This window comes from Tupaia chinensis, unplaced genomic scaffold, assembly GCF_000334495.1.
Source record: "Tupaia chinensis unplaced genomic scaffold, TupChi_1.0 Scaffold144450_1, whole genome shotgun sequence".
Taxonomy (NCBI): Eukaryota; Metazoa; Chordata; class Mammalia; order Scandentia; family Tupaiidae; genus Tupaia; species Tupaia belangeri.
This window is the reverse complement of record NW_006204309.1, coordinates 374827-394485: the sequence shown is the minus strand read 5'-3', so window position 1 is coordinate 394485 and position 19659 is coordinate 374827. Positions and strand designations below refer to the sequence as shown.

At 41.8% G+C, this 19659-nt stretch overlaps 1 protein-coding gene and 1 long non-coding RNA gene across 15 annotated transcripts in view; one reads left to right on the top strand and one right to left on the bottom strand.

The window, feature by feature from the left end:
- The window catches only part of MTAP (methylthioadenosine phosphorylase), a 46445-nt gene extending 31682 nt beyond the window's left edge, over nt 1-14763 (top strand). Inside the window, exons 6-8 of the mRNA XM_006167019.3 lie at nt 5519-5758; nt 11155-11277; nt 13493-14763. Of these exons, the coding sequence (XP_006167081.1) occupies nt 5519-5758; nt 11155-11277; nt 13493-13531 (402 nt within the window). The 3' untranslated portion in view covers nt 13532-14763. The remainder of the gene's footprint in view (nt 1-5518; nt 5759-11154; nt 11278-13492) is intronic.
- LOC102501121 (uncharacterized) overlaps nt 1-19659 on the bottom strand; it is a 99141-nt gene that overhangs the window by 26555 nt on the left and 52927 nt on the right. For 11 of the 14 annotated variants that reach the window (XR_003547599.1, XR_003547606.1, XR_003547597.1 and 8 more), the window contains one exon: nt 9594-9805. This is a non-coding gene — a long non-coding RNA (uncharacterized LOC102501121). Of the gene's footprint in view, nt 1-9593; nt 9806-19659 lie in introns of those variants that run through there. The other 3 variants (XR_003547600.1, XR_003547598.1, XR_003547601.1) reach the window with 1 other exon arrangement.

Sequence of the window (19659 nt, the reverse complement as noted above, 5' to 3'; positions counted from 1 at the left end):
GGCTCTGGGTGAGTGCTTCTAGAATACAACTTAGCCTCCCTCGAAATCAGGTTAATTCAGTTAATATTAACCAAGCAAAGGACCCAACATGAAGACTGAGAAAATGCTGGGGAAGCAGTTTAAGAAAATGACAAAAGTAAGCCTTCAGAATATTACTTCGTTCTTATACATGCTAAGAGAGATTTTTAAGTATTACCCCAAAAATGTAAAGAGTGGATGGTGCTCTCACTTGGTAGTTGAGGCTTTTTGCATCCACATGATCTTTTATGAACTGATGAGGAAGGATTGCGAGGATGAGTTGTCATACCACATCTTACTGTTCATGTTAGAATACAGTCAGCTCGGGGCCTGCAGGTGGCATGACAGTTAAGGACGCCAGATTCCCACATTGCCTACTGCGGTTTGAGTCCCAGACCTGGCGACTTGCTTTCTCACTTTCCCTCTCTCTCTGTTTCTCTCTGGTCAAATTAAATAGTAACGATAATAATAAAGGTAAATGGAAAAAAAAACTTAAAAAAAAAAAGAATACAATCCATAGTGTCAGGTTTCCCATCTCCAGATAAAACCAGCCATGGATACAGGCAGACCACACCAATTATTATGAAATGGGAAAGAAGTGGTTCCCTAAAAGAGAAATGCTGAAGAAGTTCATCTCTCTGTTTTCCTTTTCACTTACAACTAGGATTATTCAAAAGAAATCTGGAGCTGATTTAATGTATACAAGAACATGTGTGTAGGCTATATGTAAGCACTACATCACTTTATGTAAGGGAGTGGAGATTTTGGTAACTATAGGGGGTATTGGAACCAATCTGCTCTGGATACTGAGATACAATTGTATGCAGATAGAGTATTTCTGGAAAGTTAACCAAAAAACTGATACCGGGGTTTCTCTTAAAGAAGTGACCTATATTCCTAGGACATAGGGATGGTAGAAAGACTTTTTCAAAGTAATACTCTTTTGCACTATTTACATTTTATATTATGTACGAGTATTACCTGTTCCAAAAAATGTCATTTAAGTAGATAGTTTAGGCCAGCCCATAGCATCATGGTTAAGGGAGCTGGATCCCGCATGGCTGACCTTGCAATTCAAGCCCCAGATCAGGAGGGAGAAATGGAGGAGAAGGGATTGTGATGCAAGCATTGCCTGTAGGGGATGCTTTTTTTCTACCTCCCTCCTGGCAAATGCGTGCACCCTCTGGCAAAAGAAATAATTGATAATTTTCAGGACCAGCAGATGGCTTAATGGTTGTGTCACTGGACTCCCATGGAGTTAACCACAGCTCATCCTGGAACCAGCAGCTTTAAACTCACTGGGTGTGTGTGCATGCACCTGAGGGGTGATTTCTTGCCTTCTGTCTGTCTTCCTCTGTCTCTCCAAACACACACATACCCTGTAACACAAATCTCTTTAAAAAAGGATACTTACCAAAACCACCTGACGCATTAAATAATATTTAGCCTGATATCTAATATTACTTTCTGTGTGTGTGAGGGTTGTAGTGATTAAGGGAGTTTTATTTTAATTAAAAGCCACATGAAATCAGGACCAGCAGTTGGCATAATGGCTATGTCGGTGGACTCCCACGTAGTCGACCAAACCGCAGTTCAAGTCCTGGACCCGGTGGCTTAAACTCACTCCAGGCACATGTGCGTGCATGCCCAAGATCCCGAGGAGAATGGAGGAGAAGGGATTGGGGCATGGCCAACTCCCTAGGGGGGTGATTTCTCGCTTTCTGTCTCTCTGGTGAGCGCACACATCCCTATAGCAAAAGCCTCTCAAAAACAAACAAACAAACAAATGAAATCATCACAGCTTGACCCAGTAATTTATATTTTCTATATCCCTAAGGTGATATTTGTAGGGTAGAAGGGCTCTGGAAAAAAATGATTAACAGACACAAGAATGTATGTAAACAAGGGCAAATAAGTTATGGAATGGTATATACCACAACAGAGCTCATAAAAAAGAAAAGAGAAAAAAGGTATTGCCAATATTATATATGTATCTGGAAAAAAGTCTACTAGAACAAAAAACGAAGGTGTGCAACATAGCATAATGTTCTTTGTTGAAGATGATGAATTACATTAACATCTTTGATTATCACTCACACACTACATGCATGCTTTGAAAAGGCATTATATCTCACAATCATATACAATGAATAAATGCACATAAACTGTAAAATAATTAAAATTTTTAAAAGGCCAATATTCTCAGTGTTTATAGGAGTGCAGAGTGCTAGTTTAAGTGGTGGGGCCCCCAAGGTCTATCATGTGGCCAACCCACATCTGTAAGCCTCCACTTCCTCCTTCTCACAATCCTGGCTCCTACTTCCCCAGGGTAATGCTGAGGACTCATGTCACAGGCCAGTGGCACACAGTACATGTGCTCTTCCTTTACACACTCTGAAGTTTGGCTAAGATACACAGCTTGGTTATTCTGGAACTTTAAAGACATGTAATGAGCCACCAAGCTGGGGCTGTTTATGTCTTGACTTTCGTGGGGAGGGGAAGAGGAAAGAGGTATATAAGAATTTAGGCCCTTGCATTTATAACCTGTCCTCTTAGGGAGAAGCATGAATATTTTAAATGATGTTTTAAAGATTTATTTGGTTTTACTTAATATTATTTTTAATTTGCTATAGGCCATGTGTGCTTATCAAAGAGAGAGAAAGAGAGAGAGAGTGAAAAAGTAAGCTGCCAGGTCCAGGACTCAAACTGTGGTTGGGCATGTGGGAGTCTAGCACCTTATCCACCATGCTGCTTGCTGCTTGCTGGCCCTGAGCATTACTTACTCAGCATTAATAAGATTTACATAATGTAGCATCAACTGTTGCTTATTGTTATGGTTTTGAACAAGTTGCCAAAGCTCTGGTTAAAATTCTTTCTCCTGGGACCAGCAGTTAGCATATGGCTATGTAGTCGACCACAGTTCAAGTCCTGGATCTGGTGGCTTAAACTCACGCCAGGCACGTGTACATGTGTGCCCAAGATCCCAAGAGGGGAATGGAGGAGAAGGGATTGTGGTGTGGCCATCCCTGCCCCTGGTGTGTGGGGGGGAAGTTTCTCGCTTTCTGTCTCTCTGGCGAGCGCATGTGCCTTATAACAAAAACCTCTCACAAAAAAAATTCCTTCTCCCAGGGCCAGCAGATGGTATAATGGTTTTGACACTGAACTCCCACATAGTTGACTGGAGTTGAAGTCCCAGAGGCTTAAAGCTCAAGTGTGTTGTGTGCCTATGTGTTTGCCCAAAATCCTAGGAGAAGAATGGAGGAGAGGGGATTGTGGCGTGGTCACCTCCCCCACCCCCCCGCGAGCATACATGCCCTATAACAAAAATCTCTCCTTTAAAAAGAATTTTTTCCCATTGCTATAGCATAGCATAAGTTATTTGAAGAAAATAGGTTAGTTTGCTTATGTAATTAAGCTATGAGTAGGTCTTTGGGCCAGACTGTAGCATTTTACTGACCCTGAGTCACTGTTTTTTATATATGCATATAGTATTGCAAGAACCTTCATGTATATAGAAGTTGCCACTAATTATTCATTAGAAAGCCAGCTTGGTGGTTATATAGAGTTTGTAATGTGCTCGCCATGTTTCTTTGCTTGTTATACCTGAGGGGATTTAATTCCCACAGTATCTCAGAGTTATGCAGTATTATTCCCTTTTACAGATGAGAAATACAGAGGTTGTCTTTTTTGCTTATTTGTTTTAATTACTAGAGTACATGTGTACTCGCTAGAGGAGAGGGCACTTTTCAGTAGGGCAAGACCATGCTGTAATCCTCTGTCCTCCGTTTCTCCATGGTGGCAGGACTTGGAGCATGCATGCACATACTCTCCATGTTTTTCAAGCCTCTAAGACTGGGATTCACACCACAGTGGGCCGTGTGGCATTCAGCTCCGTATGTACAATGTTTAACTGCTATACTACAGGGCCATTCCAGAGGTTGTCTTATAGTGCTTCAGTAATTTAACAGTTGAGATGAAAGATTTTTTTTTTCTTTAAGAGAGAGATTTTTGCTGTAGGGCCCATACACCCACCAGAGAGACAGAAAGTGAGAAATCACTACCCAGCAGGGGGGGGCCACTCTGCAATGCTTTCTCAATGCACCTCTCAGGATTTTGGGCATGCACGCACACATGCCCATCGTGAGTCTGGGTCTTGGAACTCAAACTGCAGTTGGCCATGTGAGAGTCCAGAAATGTAACCATTATGCTGTGTACTGGTCCCAAAAGATTGATTTTTTTTTTTTTTAATTAAAAGGGAATATTGAAGCATAGTCTAAGGAAAAAATTAATTCAATAAATGACCTAAAGATTATATGCGTATTATTAATTTGAATACTGGACAAAGCAATCAAGCTTTTTAATAATGTTTTTATAACTTTATGTATGGCCTTACCATTAAAGGAATGCCAAGATAGGGGCCAGCAGATGGCTTAGTGGTTATATTGCTGCATTCCCATACAGCTGACCTCAGTTTGAGTCCCAGACCTGGAGGCTTGAAAGTCATACCAGGGACATATGTGTGCATGCCCAAGGTCCCTGGAGAATAGAGGAAAAGGGACTGCGGCATATTGCATCCCCCTGTGGGGGGAGGGTTCTCGCTGTCTCTGTCTTTCTCTCAAAAATCTCTTTAAAAAAAGAATGCCAAGGTAAGTTTATCCCTGGACAGAAATACCAGCACAGCCCCATTACGTTTGAGTCGTATGTCCTTGGAGAGGCAATAGGCAAAAGAGAAATTACTTTCTAACCAAAAAAAGGGAGCTTTGAGGAAAGTCTTTAGATTGTGTATAAAAGAGCAATGAAAATGAACGTCACAGGAGCTTGGAAATAGAGCTCAGCACCTACTTTGAGCTGAGTGATGAGAGGCACCTTAGCTTAGCCTGAGCAGTTAAGAGCTAAGACTCAAGTCCCTAGTCACAAACTGGCTAAGTCACTTAACGTTGTCAAGAAGTAAATGAGATGGCACCAGCAGTTAGCGTAATGGCTATGTTGCTGGACTCCCACGACCACGGTTTGAGTCCCGGACCCGGTGGCTTAAACTCATGCCGGGCGTGTGTGCGTGCGTGCCCAAGATCCCGAGAGGAGAATGGAGGAGAAGGGATTGTGGCGTGGCCATCCCCCCGGCGGGTGATTTCTCACTTTCTGTCTCTCTGTCTCTCTCTGTCTGGTGAGCGCACGCGCCCTATAGCGAAAACCTCTCAAAAAAAAAAAAAGTGAGTGAGATTAACGTTAAGTAATCAAATACCAAAGCTTATTGTTTGCTCTTGTAGGTATGAGCTGTATGTGCAAGGAGCCTGGGAGAACAGAGGATAATATAAATATATAAGGATCTAGGAAACACCTTTTTGTGCTCTTCTAGGCTCTTTCTGAGGGTCTAGCAGGTACAAGGTATTTGAAAAATCTTGTTTCTTAAGTAATGAACTTAGTAAACATCAGGGAAAAATGAATCCTTAGGTTGTACATAAATTCGTATATTTTGAGTGTGTGCTTCTTTCTTTTGTAGGTCCTCATTGAGACTGCTAAGAAGCTAGGACTCCGTTGCCACTCAAAGGGGACAATGGTCACAATTGAAGGACCTCGCTTTAGCTCCCGGGCAGAAAGCTTCATGTTTCGCACCTGGGGGGCGGATGTTATCAATATGACCACAGTTCCAGAAGTGGTTCTTGCTAAGGAGGCTGGAATTTGCTATGCAAGTATCGCCATGGCAACAGATTATGATTGCTGGAAGGAGCATGAGGAAGCGGTAGGTGAAATTCTCTTCTGAGCATGTGTGGCCCTGATTTCTGAATGTCTAAACTGTTTTTTATCACATTCGTTTCAGAAAGTGCCTTTATACCAAGTTTTCAGGTTGGCATTAGGTATTGTCAGCTATTTTCTGAAGTTCCTGGTGGAGAGGATAAAGAAAAAGGATCTTCACAGGAGAGAAAAAGACATTTTTATCTAAGGATCAACTGTGAACGATACGTGCTAGGCATGTAGGTTATTGGGAGTCACAGTGAGAGCTGGGCATTATTTTAAGGATAAAGGCATATCCTGATTGTAATTTCCTTGTCCCCAGCCACTGTTTATATTGTATTTAGTTTCAAGGGGGGAAAAAGCTATTACTTAGCTCTTCCTGGTAAGAATACAGGGGACCAGCAGAAGCCGTAATGTTACATCACCGGACTCCCATGTAGTCGACCACAGTTCAAGTCCCAAATCCAGTGGCTTAAAACTCATGCTAGGCACATTTGCATGCATGTCCCAAACCCCAGCAGGAGAGTAGAAGAGAATGAATTGCAGCATGATCATCCCCCCAGGGGGTGATTTCTCACTTTCTGTCTCTGTCTCTCTGGCGAGCTCATGTGCCCTATGGCAAAAAAAAAAATCTCTCTTAGAAAAAGACTGTACGTCCATATTCATCCATTTAGCCTACGATGGCTGGATACTGTGCTCAGTGTAGGAATGTGACGGCAAACAGATGAATCCTTAAGGAGCCAACATTCTGTTTGGAAAAGCAAAGGTTAACCAAACCACTGTAAGAAAGGCAAGGGTGGGACCAGCAGATGGCATAATGGTTACATCACTGGGCTCCCACATGGCCAATGGCAGTTTGAGTCCTGGATCTGGAGGCTTGACACTCATGCCAGGTGTATGTGCGTGCTAGTCCAAAATCCTGAGGGGAAAATAGAGGAGAAGGAACTGGTGATCCTCTCCATGGGGTGATGTCTCACTTTCTGTCTGTCTGGCGACTACACCCACCCACCTTATAGCAAAAAATCTCTCAAAAGCCAGAAAAGAAAGGCAAGGGGTTATAAAGACATAGTGTGATTAGATACAGCAGTACCTATCTAATTGACCAAACCAACTCTTTGAAGTCTGAGAGGTCTTCTTGATGTACATATGAAGGGCAAGAAGGACCTGGCTGAGTAGAATGGAGAAGGAGGAGGCAGGAGAGAAGGCAGATGAGAGTGGGACCAGATGGGGCAGGACCACATAGACCATGGTAAGGATTTCAGAGGGGCAGACAAGACGGGGTCTTAGGCTAGAGAGACAGCAAGATCCACCTGGAATTTAAGGACACTGGAACACTGAGCTCAGGCTTCTAAAGCTAATAATTTTCATTAGGAAAATTTTAAACATCTAATAAATAGAGGGTATCAAAAATGGACCCCATGTATCCATCCCTAACTGCCATGGTTATCAAACACGGCCAGTCTTGTATCATACATATACTTCTATCCACCCACTCTCCTTTGCCTTCCTTTTGAAGTATTTTTCTGAAATATTTTCTAAGTAACATTACGCTAACTGCTGGTCCCCATTCCTCACTTTTTATTTGAAGAAACTAGATCATTTATCCTGTCATTCATCTTATTTTAAAATAGAAGAAAGGACACAACTATAGTCAAAAGATTTTGAAGTAAGGAAGAAGTATAGAGGTGACTATTCAAGCATATTTAGGGGCAGTAATATCTAGAAAGAGGCCCTTACCCACCATCTCACAAGTGCCTGTTTCACTATCCAATTCATGTAATGTAGAATAAGTATTCTTGTCATCTCTACCCGTGCTCACAATGTTTGAGTTATAGATGGACACAACTAACGTTTTCATGAATGCCTTATCCTGACTTCCTAGTATAAAAACTGTTGGTAAGTACTAGGGTGTCATTTTTGCAACTGATGCGCAAATCCTGACCGTAAGTCACAACCTAACGTCCGTTTTGTTGGCCCTGGTAACCTAAGTTACCAGAGAGTTCAACTGCATTATGTTGAGAAGCTGCTTCTAATTATGGTAAATACCAGCCCCCTCCACTCCCTGAGAGTAGATTGCTTCCTGCTCATCACTTTCTGCCCTGTCTAGTAACATGTCTCCCCTTTGCACAAATAACAGTAAGTTCCCTTAATGGGCCCCATGAGGTTTGGAAAAGTCAGAACTACTTTATTTAAAAGCAGAGAAATGAAGCTCTGCCATCAGTGGTAAGGCCTGAAGACAAATAATGGTAAATGCCATGAGGAAGGCCCACGTGCAGATGGCAGTCATCTCAGCTAGCCACATATATCATTGTGCTTTAAACGACACCGACAGCCTGGCACTGGCGAGAAGGTCTTGGAGTCGACTAAACCCACTTTCAAATCCTAGCTGCTCCATTTACTTACGATGGGCAGGTTATTTAACCTGTTTTCTCTTTTAAAAAATTATTTATTAAATTTTACTTATTTATTCATTTATTTTAATTTGACCAGAGAGAAGAAGAAAGAAAGAAAGTGAGAAAGCAAGCCTCCAGGTCAGGGAATTGAACCATGTTTGGCCATGGGGGAGTCCAGCACCTTATCCACCATGCCACCTGCTGGCCCCTAACGTATTTCTCATATGTATTGTAGAATGAAGCTGGGTGTTGGGAATGAGGGATGGGAGAAGCTTAGATATGATTCTGACCTTGCACTATTACTGGGAGAATTAAACTAATTGCTCTCCGTAGAACAGCTAGTGTAGTACTTTCTTATAGGAGAGGCAGCCATCAGATGGTAGCTATGGTGAAGTTGGGAATGGGCAGTGGGGGAGGGTAGGCAGTATCAGAGGAAAGTTTGTAAAGAAAGTAACTTTTAGGACCAGCAGGTGGTATAGCAGTTAGGTTGCTGGACTCCCACATGGGCGACCACAGTTTAATTTCTGGACCCGGTTGCTTCAAACTTATGTTCAACACATGTGTGTGCATCCTCAAGATCCCAGGAAGAGAAGAGATTGTGGCATGGCCACCCCGCCCTGGTGGGGGTGATTTCTCACCTTCTGTTTCTCTGGTGAGCACATGTGCCCTATAACAAAACTCTCTCAAAAATAAATAAATAAATAAATACATAAATAAAGATGGTAACTTTTAAGATTTGATCTGGACCTTGAACAGAGGGTTAGATTTTTTTTGAGGAGATTTAGAAACAAGGGCATTTTGGGGAGTCCAATAGCTGGAAAAAAGAAAAAAAAAAAAGAGTCAAATCCCATATAGAAATACTAGTCACCGGAAAAGTATATGGAGACAAGTAAATGTCAGGTCAATCTCATGGATGCTTCAGGTCCCTGCACTTGAGTGTCCGTGTGAAACACTGCAGAGTCCTTGGCAGGCAGGCGAGTGCTGCTGGGGTACACACACTTGTGCCCACTCTGCTCTGTGTTCCCACAGTTGTGGCAGCTCCCTCTGCTGTGGTGCACCTAAGTTTTTTCTAAACACATCTCAGTATGTGCAGGCGGGCTCTGAACATTGTGCTCGAGGAAAAGAAGAGAGGTCCAATCACTGTGTCTGCATCTGGGATTCCTTCTACGCATAGTGACGCATGGCGGGTACTCTGCCTAATTGTGGCCAATTTTATATTGACAGCGTTTTCAGCTTTTCCCTTATGAAGTAGTCACAGTCATACAGAAGGGGATAATAGTATGCTTACCCATGAATTCGACATCCAGCCTCAACCATCACATCAGCTTAAGCCAATCATATTTCATCTATACTCTCATCCATATTTTTTTTATCCATACATTAGATATCAGAGATATCATACTCCAAAAGTAATTCCTTAATATAGCCAAGAAAAATCCAAGTATGTAGTTAAATGTTAAAAATGAATTTTTTTTTTCTTGCAAGTTTTATGTAAAGGTCATTTACTCAGCTGAGTTTCCCAGTTTACTCCTCACCGTCATCCCCCAACAGGGTCTGTGGAGTGGTCAGAAGCCTTCCATAACCTGAAGTCATCTCACAGTTGTCTAAAAGGCTTCTGTATCTCAGTATAGCCTGTACATTGGTAGCTGTATCTTGCCAACCTTAAAAAAAAAAAAAAAAGGTAAACTGAGTCAAACATGCAAAGTGAAAGGAGTTTGTATGTATACTGTATTAAAATCTGTTGGTGTTGGGGCCAGCAAATGGTGTGGCAGTTACATTGCTGGACTTGCACATGGCTGACTGTGGTTTGAATTCCGGACCTGGTAGCTTGAAAATGACACCTGGCCTGTATATGTGCATACCCAAAATCCTGGGAGAATGGAGAAGAGATTGCAGCATTGCCACCCCTTGCCAGGGGTGATTTCTCACTTGCCCTCTCACTGTCTCTCTCCAGTGAGTGCATGCACCCTAAGGCTAAAACCTCTAAAAAGAAAATAAAAGTTTATTAGTGTTTTTCACTGATGTCATTGGGTTTATCCACAACCTCCGCCTAGGACTAAAACCATCTTCATAAATACAGAACTTGGACTTGGGGAACTGAATTTGAGATAAATCCAACTTCATAGGTCAGAGTTGCCTTGGCCCATTTGGGCTGCTATAACAGAATTTCATAGACTGGCTAGCTTCTAGGCAACAGTTATTACTCACGGTTCTGGAGGTTGGGGTATCCAGGATCAGGGCACTAGCAGATTCGGTGTCCGGTGAGGACCCCCTTTCTGTTCCATAAATGACACCTGTCTGTATCCGCAGGCACGACAACTCTTCAGAGTCTCTTTATAAGAGTACGGATTGCTTTCTTGAGAGCTCTGTGTTCATGACCTAATCACCATCCAAATGCCCAACTTCCAGATACCCTCACATTGAATATGTGGAAATAGATTGGAAATGATGAATTTGGGGGTGACACATACATTCAGATTATAGCAGGATTGAAACTCAGAAACATGTTTTGTGAAAAGCAATAGAATTTTAGATTTTTTTAAAGGATTATTTGTTTCATTTTATTTATTTGTTTGTTTGTTTGTTTTAATTTGACCAAAGAGAGAGAGATGGAGAGTGAGAAAGCAAGCCACCAGGTTTGGGACTTGAACCATGGTTGGCCATGTGGGAGTCAGTGTCTTAGCTACCATGTCACCTGCCGACCCTGGAATTTTAGATTTTATTAAATGTCTTGTGCTGGGGCCAACAGATAATATTGCACTTACATTGCTGGACTCCCACATGGTGGACTATGGTTCGAGTCCCAGACCCATAGCTTGAAACTGAGGCTTGGGGCTTGTGCGTGTGTCCAAGATTCCCAAGAGGAGAATGAAGAAGAAGGGATTACAGCATAGCAATCCCCTCTGGGGGTGATTTCTCACTTTCCCTCTGTTTCTGTCTCTCTCTTCCTGGAAACTGCACATGCCCTAAGGCAAAATACTAATAATGTCCTATGCTGTTGTTTCTCTAGGTTTCAGTGGATCGGGTCTTAAAGACCCTGAAAGAAAATGCCAATAAAGCCAAAAGCTTACTCCTCACCACCATCCCCCTGATAGGGTCTATGGAATGGTCAGAAACACTCCATAACCTGAAGGTAAGTGTCCTCAGCCTTCTGCAAGCAGACTCTTCCATCGACCCTCTTACTTGCATTTCATCCTGGGTCCATTGTCTCATGTATTTTATGTTGGCCTGGATGTTTTCAACAAGTTTTCATACCATTACTATCATACTAACCAATTGTGAAATCACACAGGGGACTTCCAAAAGTTTATGAAAAAGAGGAGTTAAAGTTCAGATTTATTTTAATCTGTTGGGATCAACAGATGTCATAATGGTCGTGTTGCTGAACTCCATGTGGTTGACCGTGGTTTGAGTTCAGGACAAAGCAGCTTAAACCCACTCCGGGTATGTGTGTATGCATGCTCAAAATCCTAGAGGAGAATGAAGAGAAGGGATTGTGGTATGGCCATTCCCCCTGGGGGGTGATTTCTCACTGTCTCTGGTGAGCACATATGCCATATAGCAACAAATCTAAAATAAACAAATTCATTGGTGTTTTTTAGTGTTGTCATTGGGTTTGAAATGTTTTATCATAATTGAGATATGAGAAGTTCTTTTCTTTTTGTTTTTAAGAATTATTTTAGGGACCAGCAGTTGGCATACTGGCTATGTTGCTGGACTCCCATGTAGTCGACCATGGTTCAAGTCTCGAACTCAGTGACTTAAACTCACACCGGGCACATGTGCATGCTTGCCCAAGATCCCAGGAGAAGAAGGGATTGTGGTGTGGCCATCCACCCTGGGGGGTGATTTCTCGCTTTCTGTCTCTCTCTGTCTTTCTGGTGAGCGTACATGCCCGATAGCAAAGAAGAAGAAGTAATTCACTTAACTTACTTTCTTTCTTTCTTCCTTCCTTCCTTCCTTCCTTCCTTTCTTTTTCATTTGACCAGAGAGGGACAGAGCATGAGTGGGGTTGGGGGGTGTGGTGAGAAAGCAAGCGGCCTGGTCCAGGACTCAAACTGTGGTTGGCCCTGTGGGAGTCCAGCACCATTAAGCACCATGCCACCTGCTGGCCCCAAGATATGAAATGCTCTTATGAAGAAAAGGGAAACAAATTCTGACAAATAGGGAGTGAAATCCCTAATAGGGATTGAAATAGGGAATGAAATCCCCAATCCCTTCATTCTCCTTTTGGGATCTTGGGCACACATGCACACATGCCCAGTGTGAGTTTAAGCTAAAAATAAGTGAATTTTTTTGGGGGGGGTGTTCCATTTTAAGGACAGCTATGTTAAGCTGAGATTAATGACAAACTGCTAATGTAGGCAAAAATGAGAATTGTGGGCTCCATTTTGTAGCATTAAGGAACATCATACTAAAAATCCCTTGTTCTTGGGACCAGCAGTTAGCGTAATGGCTATTGTCGCTGGACTCCCATGTAGTTGACCATGGTTCGAGTCCCGGACCCGGTGGCTTAAACTCACACCGGGCGCATGTGCGTGTGTACCCAAGATCCTGAGAGGAGAATGGAGGAGAAGGGATTGCGGCATGGCCATCCCCCCTGGGGGGTGATTTCTCGCTTTCTGTCTCTCTGTCTCTCTCTGTCTGTCTGGTGAGTGCATGCACCCTATAGCAAAAACCTCTACAAAAAAAGAATTAATTTAAAAAAATAATAATAAATAAAATAAAAATCCCTTATTCCATGATTATTTTATTCCACTATGCACTGAAATGTGTATCATTCAGTCATTCACTAATTCTTTTTAGAAACACTTAGGGAGCACACACTATTCTATTCATATGTCAAACTGTGGTTACTAAGATTCCTAAAGATGTACTATGATGATGAATATTCTGTTCTGTGTGGAAATACAACATTATAATTTCAGTGATTTATTTATTTTACAGTGGGTTAAGTATAAGGGATAGAGGTTGCATAAACAATTAGCTAGGCCGGGGGTAGGTATGAAATGTGTCTTAAACAGTAATAAGCAGGATTTCTTATATCTTCAAAGTAATGTTGTCAAATAAAGTGATCATCAGAACAGTCATCTGAGATGAGCACTAAACCTCACTGTACAGGAAAGGGAGGCAGAACCAAGAGTTAGAGCGAAACCTAAAGTCTCACGTCTAGTGATTTTTAAAGTGGTGAACATGAGAATTATCTTCAAAGCTCATTTAAACTGTATATTCCACGAGTATTCACTCTAATCTGTAAAACTAAAATCTGGTTTTTAACAAGCATCGCCCACTTGTGAAAACCACGGCCAATAGCGTATGTTGTCTGTTCCCCGTTTTCTTCCTTTTAGAATACGGCCCAGTTTTCTGTTTTATTACCAAGACATTAAAGTAGTAGAAAAGAAGACTCTCTAACTCCAGTTATTTCTGAGAATTCCTGCTTAACTTGAAAAGGAAAAACCCGGGAAAGGCATGCAGCTTTCATGCCCTCGCCTGTGAACGAAGAACCTGTGCTGAGATCAGACACTGCATGTGGTAGACTTCTAGGAAGACTTGGGCTGCTTCAAACCCCAGAAGAAAAGCAAAAGACTGATGTGGAGGAAAAAAATCTTATAGTTAAGGAAAAATACAAGAAGAGATCATCTGTCCTTCCCCTGTTCAATTTGCAAGAATGACGTGGGGTGGGGGGGTCATGTCCATTTTCTTATGTTGCCAAGGAATAGAAGGAAGAAATGGGTCTCTTTGGTTTGGTGTTTGCTTGATGTGACAGTAAATTGGTACAGTCTTTCTTGGAGGGCAGTTTGGTAAAGTGCATCAAAAGGCTTAGAAATGCGTGTGCACCTTGTGCTGGGTGCTCTAATCCTAGGGATTTCTCTTGGAAAAAATAATCAGAGATACATACAAAGAATTATGTATAAAGAAGGAAGTTACAATAGCAAATTTTGAAAACAATCTGAATATCTAACAGTTGGAGGTACAAGATGTTTTAATTATAATTACATTGTGAAGCAGCCAGCTAAAGGTCATGTTTTCTATATTTAATGCCCTAAAAAAATGGTTGTTATATAATATGAAGCGAAACAGAAGGGTCTGTAAGCATTTTACTAGTTTTGTTTTTAAATGCTATGTGAATGTATTAAAAGCCTAGAAATATATCTATAATCTTTTGTTATTGTATTTGGTGGAGGGATACTGGACAATTTTTATTTTCTTTAAATCTTCTATCTTCACATTTTTTCTACAATGTATAATCAAATCGTAAGGTTGTCATGAAAGCTTAGTTCTCTGTTTTTGAGAACGCTATTTCTGGTAACAAAGCAAAATTTAAGATGGCAATATTCAGAGTGTTGCTTAAAGGAGTTACATCTTCATCCTGCTCGAGAAAAGGGGGATCATTGACTACACAGTCAGAACAGTATTACTACTGGGTTTGCAACAGCTTTCTGAGAAAAGCTGTATTTTAATTGAGGTAGTCTAAAAGCTAAACTGTTCAAGATAATAAATACACATATGTATTTTAAATTTTAATATTTGACTTTGTTTCTACTCCTTTGTATGAGTTGATGCATTATTTTATGAGTTGGTGATTTTTTTTTTAATAAAATAAAAAAATGGAAGCTTGCTTTTTAACTCTCTTGTGTTCTTTATTGTTAATTTTAAAGGGAAGCTTTTCATTTTCTTAAGTTTTCTATCACTGGGAGATCTTTTCCCCTCAGAGTTACTTTCTTTTCACTGTACTCTATGGCATCTATGAAGGCTGTGTGAATGTGTCTGTGAGACTTTCAAAGTGAGTTGCTAGTTGTAAACAATGAAATAAGCCAGTTGCCCTTCAACCTTAACATTGAATCATCTGGGTTCCATGGGTCACCCATTAGAGACCTAGCGAGAACTGAATGAATTTGAATGGAGTTCTCTGACTGTAAACTGTGATGGTTTTCACTATACTATAACATAGGTAATATATACTTAGTCTTTCCCTGATTCTTAGTAGGTGATTGAGAATGTCAAGGCTAAAACAGCTGGGCATTGTTCTTGCTGTCAGAAAGTTCTCCCAACTTCCTGATCCAGTCGCCTTTCTTGCTTTTTTTTCTCTGAGAGAGATTTTTGCTATAGAGCACGTGCACTCTCCAGAGACACACAGAGACAGTGAAAACTTACCCTCCTCCCCCCACCCAGGGGATGGCTGCAATTCCTTTTCCGTTCTCTCAGGACTTTGGGCATGCACACACATGCGCCCAACGTGGGGTTTAAGACATGGGGACGAGGACTCGAACCTTGGTTGACTATGTGGGAGTCCAGTGACAACCATTTTACCATCTGCTGGCCCCAGCCATCCATCTTTCTTTCCTTTTTTTTTCCCCCATTTGGAGCAGCTTTTGTTATAGGGCGTGTGCACTTACGAGAAAGACAGAGGAAGACAGAGAAACAAAACTAGAAATCACCCCCAAGGGGGAATGGCCGAGTTGCAATCCCTTCTCCATTCTCCTCTCAGGATCTTGGGCACGCACATGCACCCGGCTTGAGTTTAAGCCACTGGGTCCAGGACTTGAACCACTGTCAACTACATGGGAGTCCAGCGACATAGCCATTACTCCAACTGCTGGTCCCACTAATTTCTTAATACAATAAAATGTTCAGGTTTATTCTTTCTCCTGTCTCATTTTTAACACTGTGATCAAATCACCATCCTTACACTGTATTTTACTGGTATTCATCTTAAATTCTTTCTTCTCTTTGCATTCTTCACTTTTTATTTGAAGAAACTAGATCGTTTATCCTGTCATCTTATTTTAAAATAGAAGAAAGGACACAACTATAGTCAAAATTTTGAAGTAAGGAAGATAAGGAAGAAGTATAGAGGTGACTATATTCAAGCATATTTAGGGGCAGTAATATCTAGAAAGAGGCCCTTACCCACCATCTCACAAGTGCCTATTTTACTATCCAATTCACGTAATGTAGAATAAGTATTCTTGTCATCTCTCTACCCGTGACCACAACGTTTGAGTTATAGATGGACACAACTAACGTTTTCATGAATGCCTTATCCTGACTTCCTAGTATAAAAACTGTTGGTAAGTACTAGGGTGTCATTTTTGCAACTGATGCGCAAATCCTGACCGTAAGTCACAACCTAACGTCCGTTTTGTTGGCCCTGGTAACCTAAGTTACCAGAGAGTTCAACTGCATTATGTTGAGAAGCTGCTTCTAATTATGGTAAATACCAGCCCCCTCCACTCCCTGAGAGTAGATTGCTTCCTGCTCATCACTTTCTGCCCTGTCTAGTAACATGTCTCCCCTTTGCACAAATAACAGTAAGTTCCCTTAATGGGCCCCATGAGGTTTGGAAAAGTCAGAACTACTTTATTTAAAAGCAGAGAAATGAAGCTCTGCCATCAGTGGTAAGGCCTGAAGACAAATAATGGTAAATGCCATGAGGAAGGCCCACGTGCAGATGGCAGTCATCTCAGCTAGCCACATATATCATTGTGCTTTAAACGACACCGACAGCCTGGCACTGGCGAGAAGGTCTTGGAGTCGACAAAACCCACTTTCAAATCCTAGCTGCTCCATTTACTTACGATGGGCAGGTTATTTAACCTGTTTTCTCTTTTAAAAAAGTTATTTATTGGGACCAGCAGTTAGCGTAATGGCTGTGTCGATGGACTCCTATGTAGTCGACTGTGGTTTGAGTCCCGAACCAGGTGGCTTAAAACTCACGCCGGGCACCTGTGTGTGCATGCCCAAGATCCAGAGAGGAGAATGGAGGGGAAGGGGTTAGTTATGATGTGGCCATCCCTCCTGGGGGGTGATTTCTCACTTTCTGTCTCTGTCTCTCTCTCTGTCTGGCAAGTGCATGCGCCCTATAGCAAAAACCTCTCCAAAAAGAAAATTATTTATTAAATTTTACTTATTCATTTATTTTAATTTGACCAGAGAGAAAAAGAGAAAGAGAGAAAGCAAGCTTCTAGGTCAGGATTCTAACCATGTTTGGCCATGTGGGAGTCCAGCACCTTATCCACCATGCCACCTGCTGGCCCCTAACATTTCTCATACATATTATAGAATGAAGCTGGGTGTTGGGAATGAGGGATGGGAGAAGCTTAGATATGATTCTTACCTTGCAGTATTACTGGGAGAATTAAACTGACTGCTCTCCGTAGAACAGCTAGTGTAGAACTTGCTCATAGTAGGGGCAGGGCAGCCATCGGATGGTAGCTATGATGAAGTTGGGAATGGGGAGTGGGGGAGGATAGGCAGTATCAGAGGAAAGTTTGTAGAGAAGGTAACTTAGGACCAGCAGATGGTGTAGAAGTTAGGTTGCTGGACTCCCACATGGGCGACTGCAGTTTAAATCCTGGACCCTTCTGCTTCAAACTTATGTTGAGCACATGTATGTGCATCCTAAAGATCCCAGGAGAGAAGGGATTGTGGCATGGCCACCTCACCCTGGTGGGGGTGATTTCTCACCTGTCTCTCTGGTGAGCACATGTGCCCTATAACAAAAATCTCTCAAGAATAAATAAATAAATAAAGATGTTAACTTTATTTTATTATTATTTTTTTTTTGGAGAGGTTTTTGCTATAAGGTGCGTGCGCTCACCAGAAAGAGAGAGAGAGACAGAAAGTGAGAAATCACCCCCCCAGGGTGGATGGCCATGCCTCAATCCCTTCTCCTCCGTTCTTTTTTTTTTTTTTTTTATTTTTTGAGAGATTTTTGCTATAGGGCGCGTGCCCTCGCCAGACAGACAGAAAGCGAGAAATCACCCCCCAGGGGGGATGGCCACGCCGCAATCCCTTCTCCTCCATTCTCCTCTTGGGATCTTCGGCACGCATGTACACACACCCGGCATGAGTTTAAGCCACCGGGTCTGAGACTCGCACCGCAGTCGACTACATGGGAGTTCAGTGACATAGCCATTATGCTAACTGCTGGTCCCAAAGATGGTAACTTTTAAGATTTGAGCTGGACCTTAAACATACTTCATGCTTGAATGTTGCTGAAGACTTTCTGGAACATTTCTCACATCTGATAGTACAGTATTTGTTTCTTAAGCTACTAAGTTAAGTGAACATCATGGTCAATTTTGAACATTTTCCCTAATGAGTGGGGGACATACAACGAAAATCTCTAGCTTAATGACTTAGCCTTATTTAATTAATGGATTTGCACCTTCTTAGAAATTTTTACTGGTATTATAATCTGTTGTTGCATTTGACATTGATTAAAGTGACCGCCTGAATATATACAGAATTGAACATTTAAAAATGATTGAAAAAGACTGGAACAGAAGGATTACATTTGATAACTGAAAACATTTCACATATTAACCTAAGTGCATTGCTGGAATTGCTTATATTAGGTAAAAGCTTTGAAATGACTAAAATTCTCTGTGTCATGGGGTGGTCTAAATAAGGAACTTCAATTCAGAGATAATATACAGTTGTCCAAAAGATCTGAGATTTTTTTTTTTTTCTTGAGAGGTTTTTGTTATAGGGCACGTGGGCTGGCCAGAAAAAGACAGAAAGCGAGAAATTACTCCCCAGGGGGATGGCCACGCCGCAGTCCCTTCTCCATTCTCCTCTTGGGACCTTGGGCACTCACTACCTAGCCTGAGTTTTAAGCCACCAGGTCCAGGACTCAAACCGTGGTCGACTACATAGGAATCCAGCGACATAGCCATTATGCCAACTGCTGGTCCCCAGAGATGTATTTTTCTATGTACTAGTATGAAGTGCTGCTATAGAAATGGAACTAAGAAAAACATGCAGAGTAAGATAAGTGTGCATTTCTTGTGGGTTTGCTTTTTTTTTTTTTTTTTTGCCACTGGGCACGTCCACTCAATGGAGAGAGACAGTGAGAGGAAAAGAGAAATCACCTCCCAGGAGGGATGGCCACTCCATAATTTCTTCTTCATTCTCCTTCTGGTATTTTGGGCACAGATGCAGCATGATTTTTAAGCCGCCAGGTCCAGAACTTGAACCAGCCATGTGAGAGTCCTGTGCCCAAACCACCATACCACCTGCTGGTCCCTCATGTGGGTTTTTAATAGCGTATTTATGCTTTATAATCATAGGAGGTTTCTGGGAAGAAATTTAGTGATAACCTCTGAGGTCTGAATCAAAAGATCACCTTTCTATTTCCTATCTTTCTGTGGTGTTCAAGCTCTTTCATATGAATCCACTCCTTTAACTTGTCCAATTTACAATAAGATGTGGAAAGCAGAGGAGATATGGCTTCATAGCAGCAAATGAACACTGCATAAAGTATCTGATTCTTGGCATTAAATTCTGATAAGTTAGTTATGTCTGGGATAGTATTCAGTTGTCGGCACAACCTTTCAGGGGAACATTGACCTGAAAAGCACCAATAGAAGGGTGAAGAGACTGGGAAAACCATGCCACGTAAGTAATGCTAAATGAATATATCTGACCATTTAAGAAAAGACTTTGAGGGACCAGCAGATGGTGTAATGGTTACGTTGCTGGACTCCCAGGTAGTCAGCATGGTTTGAGT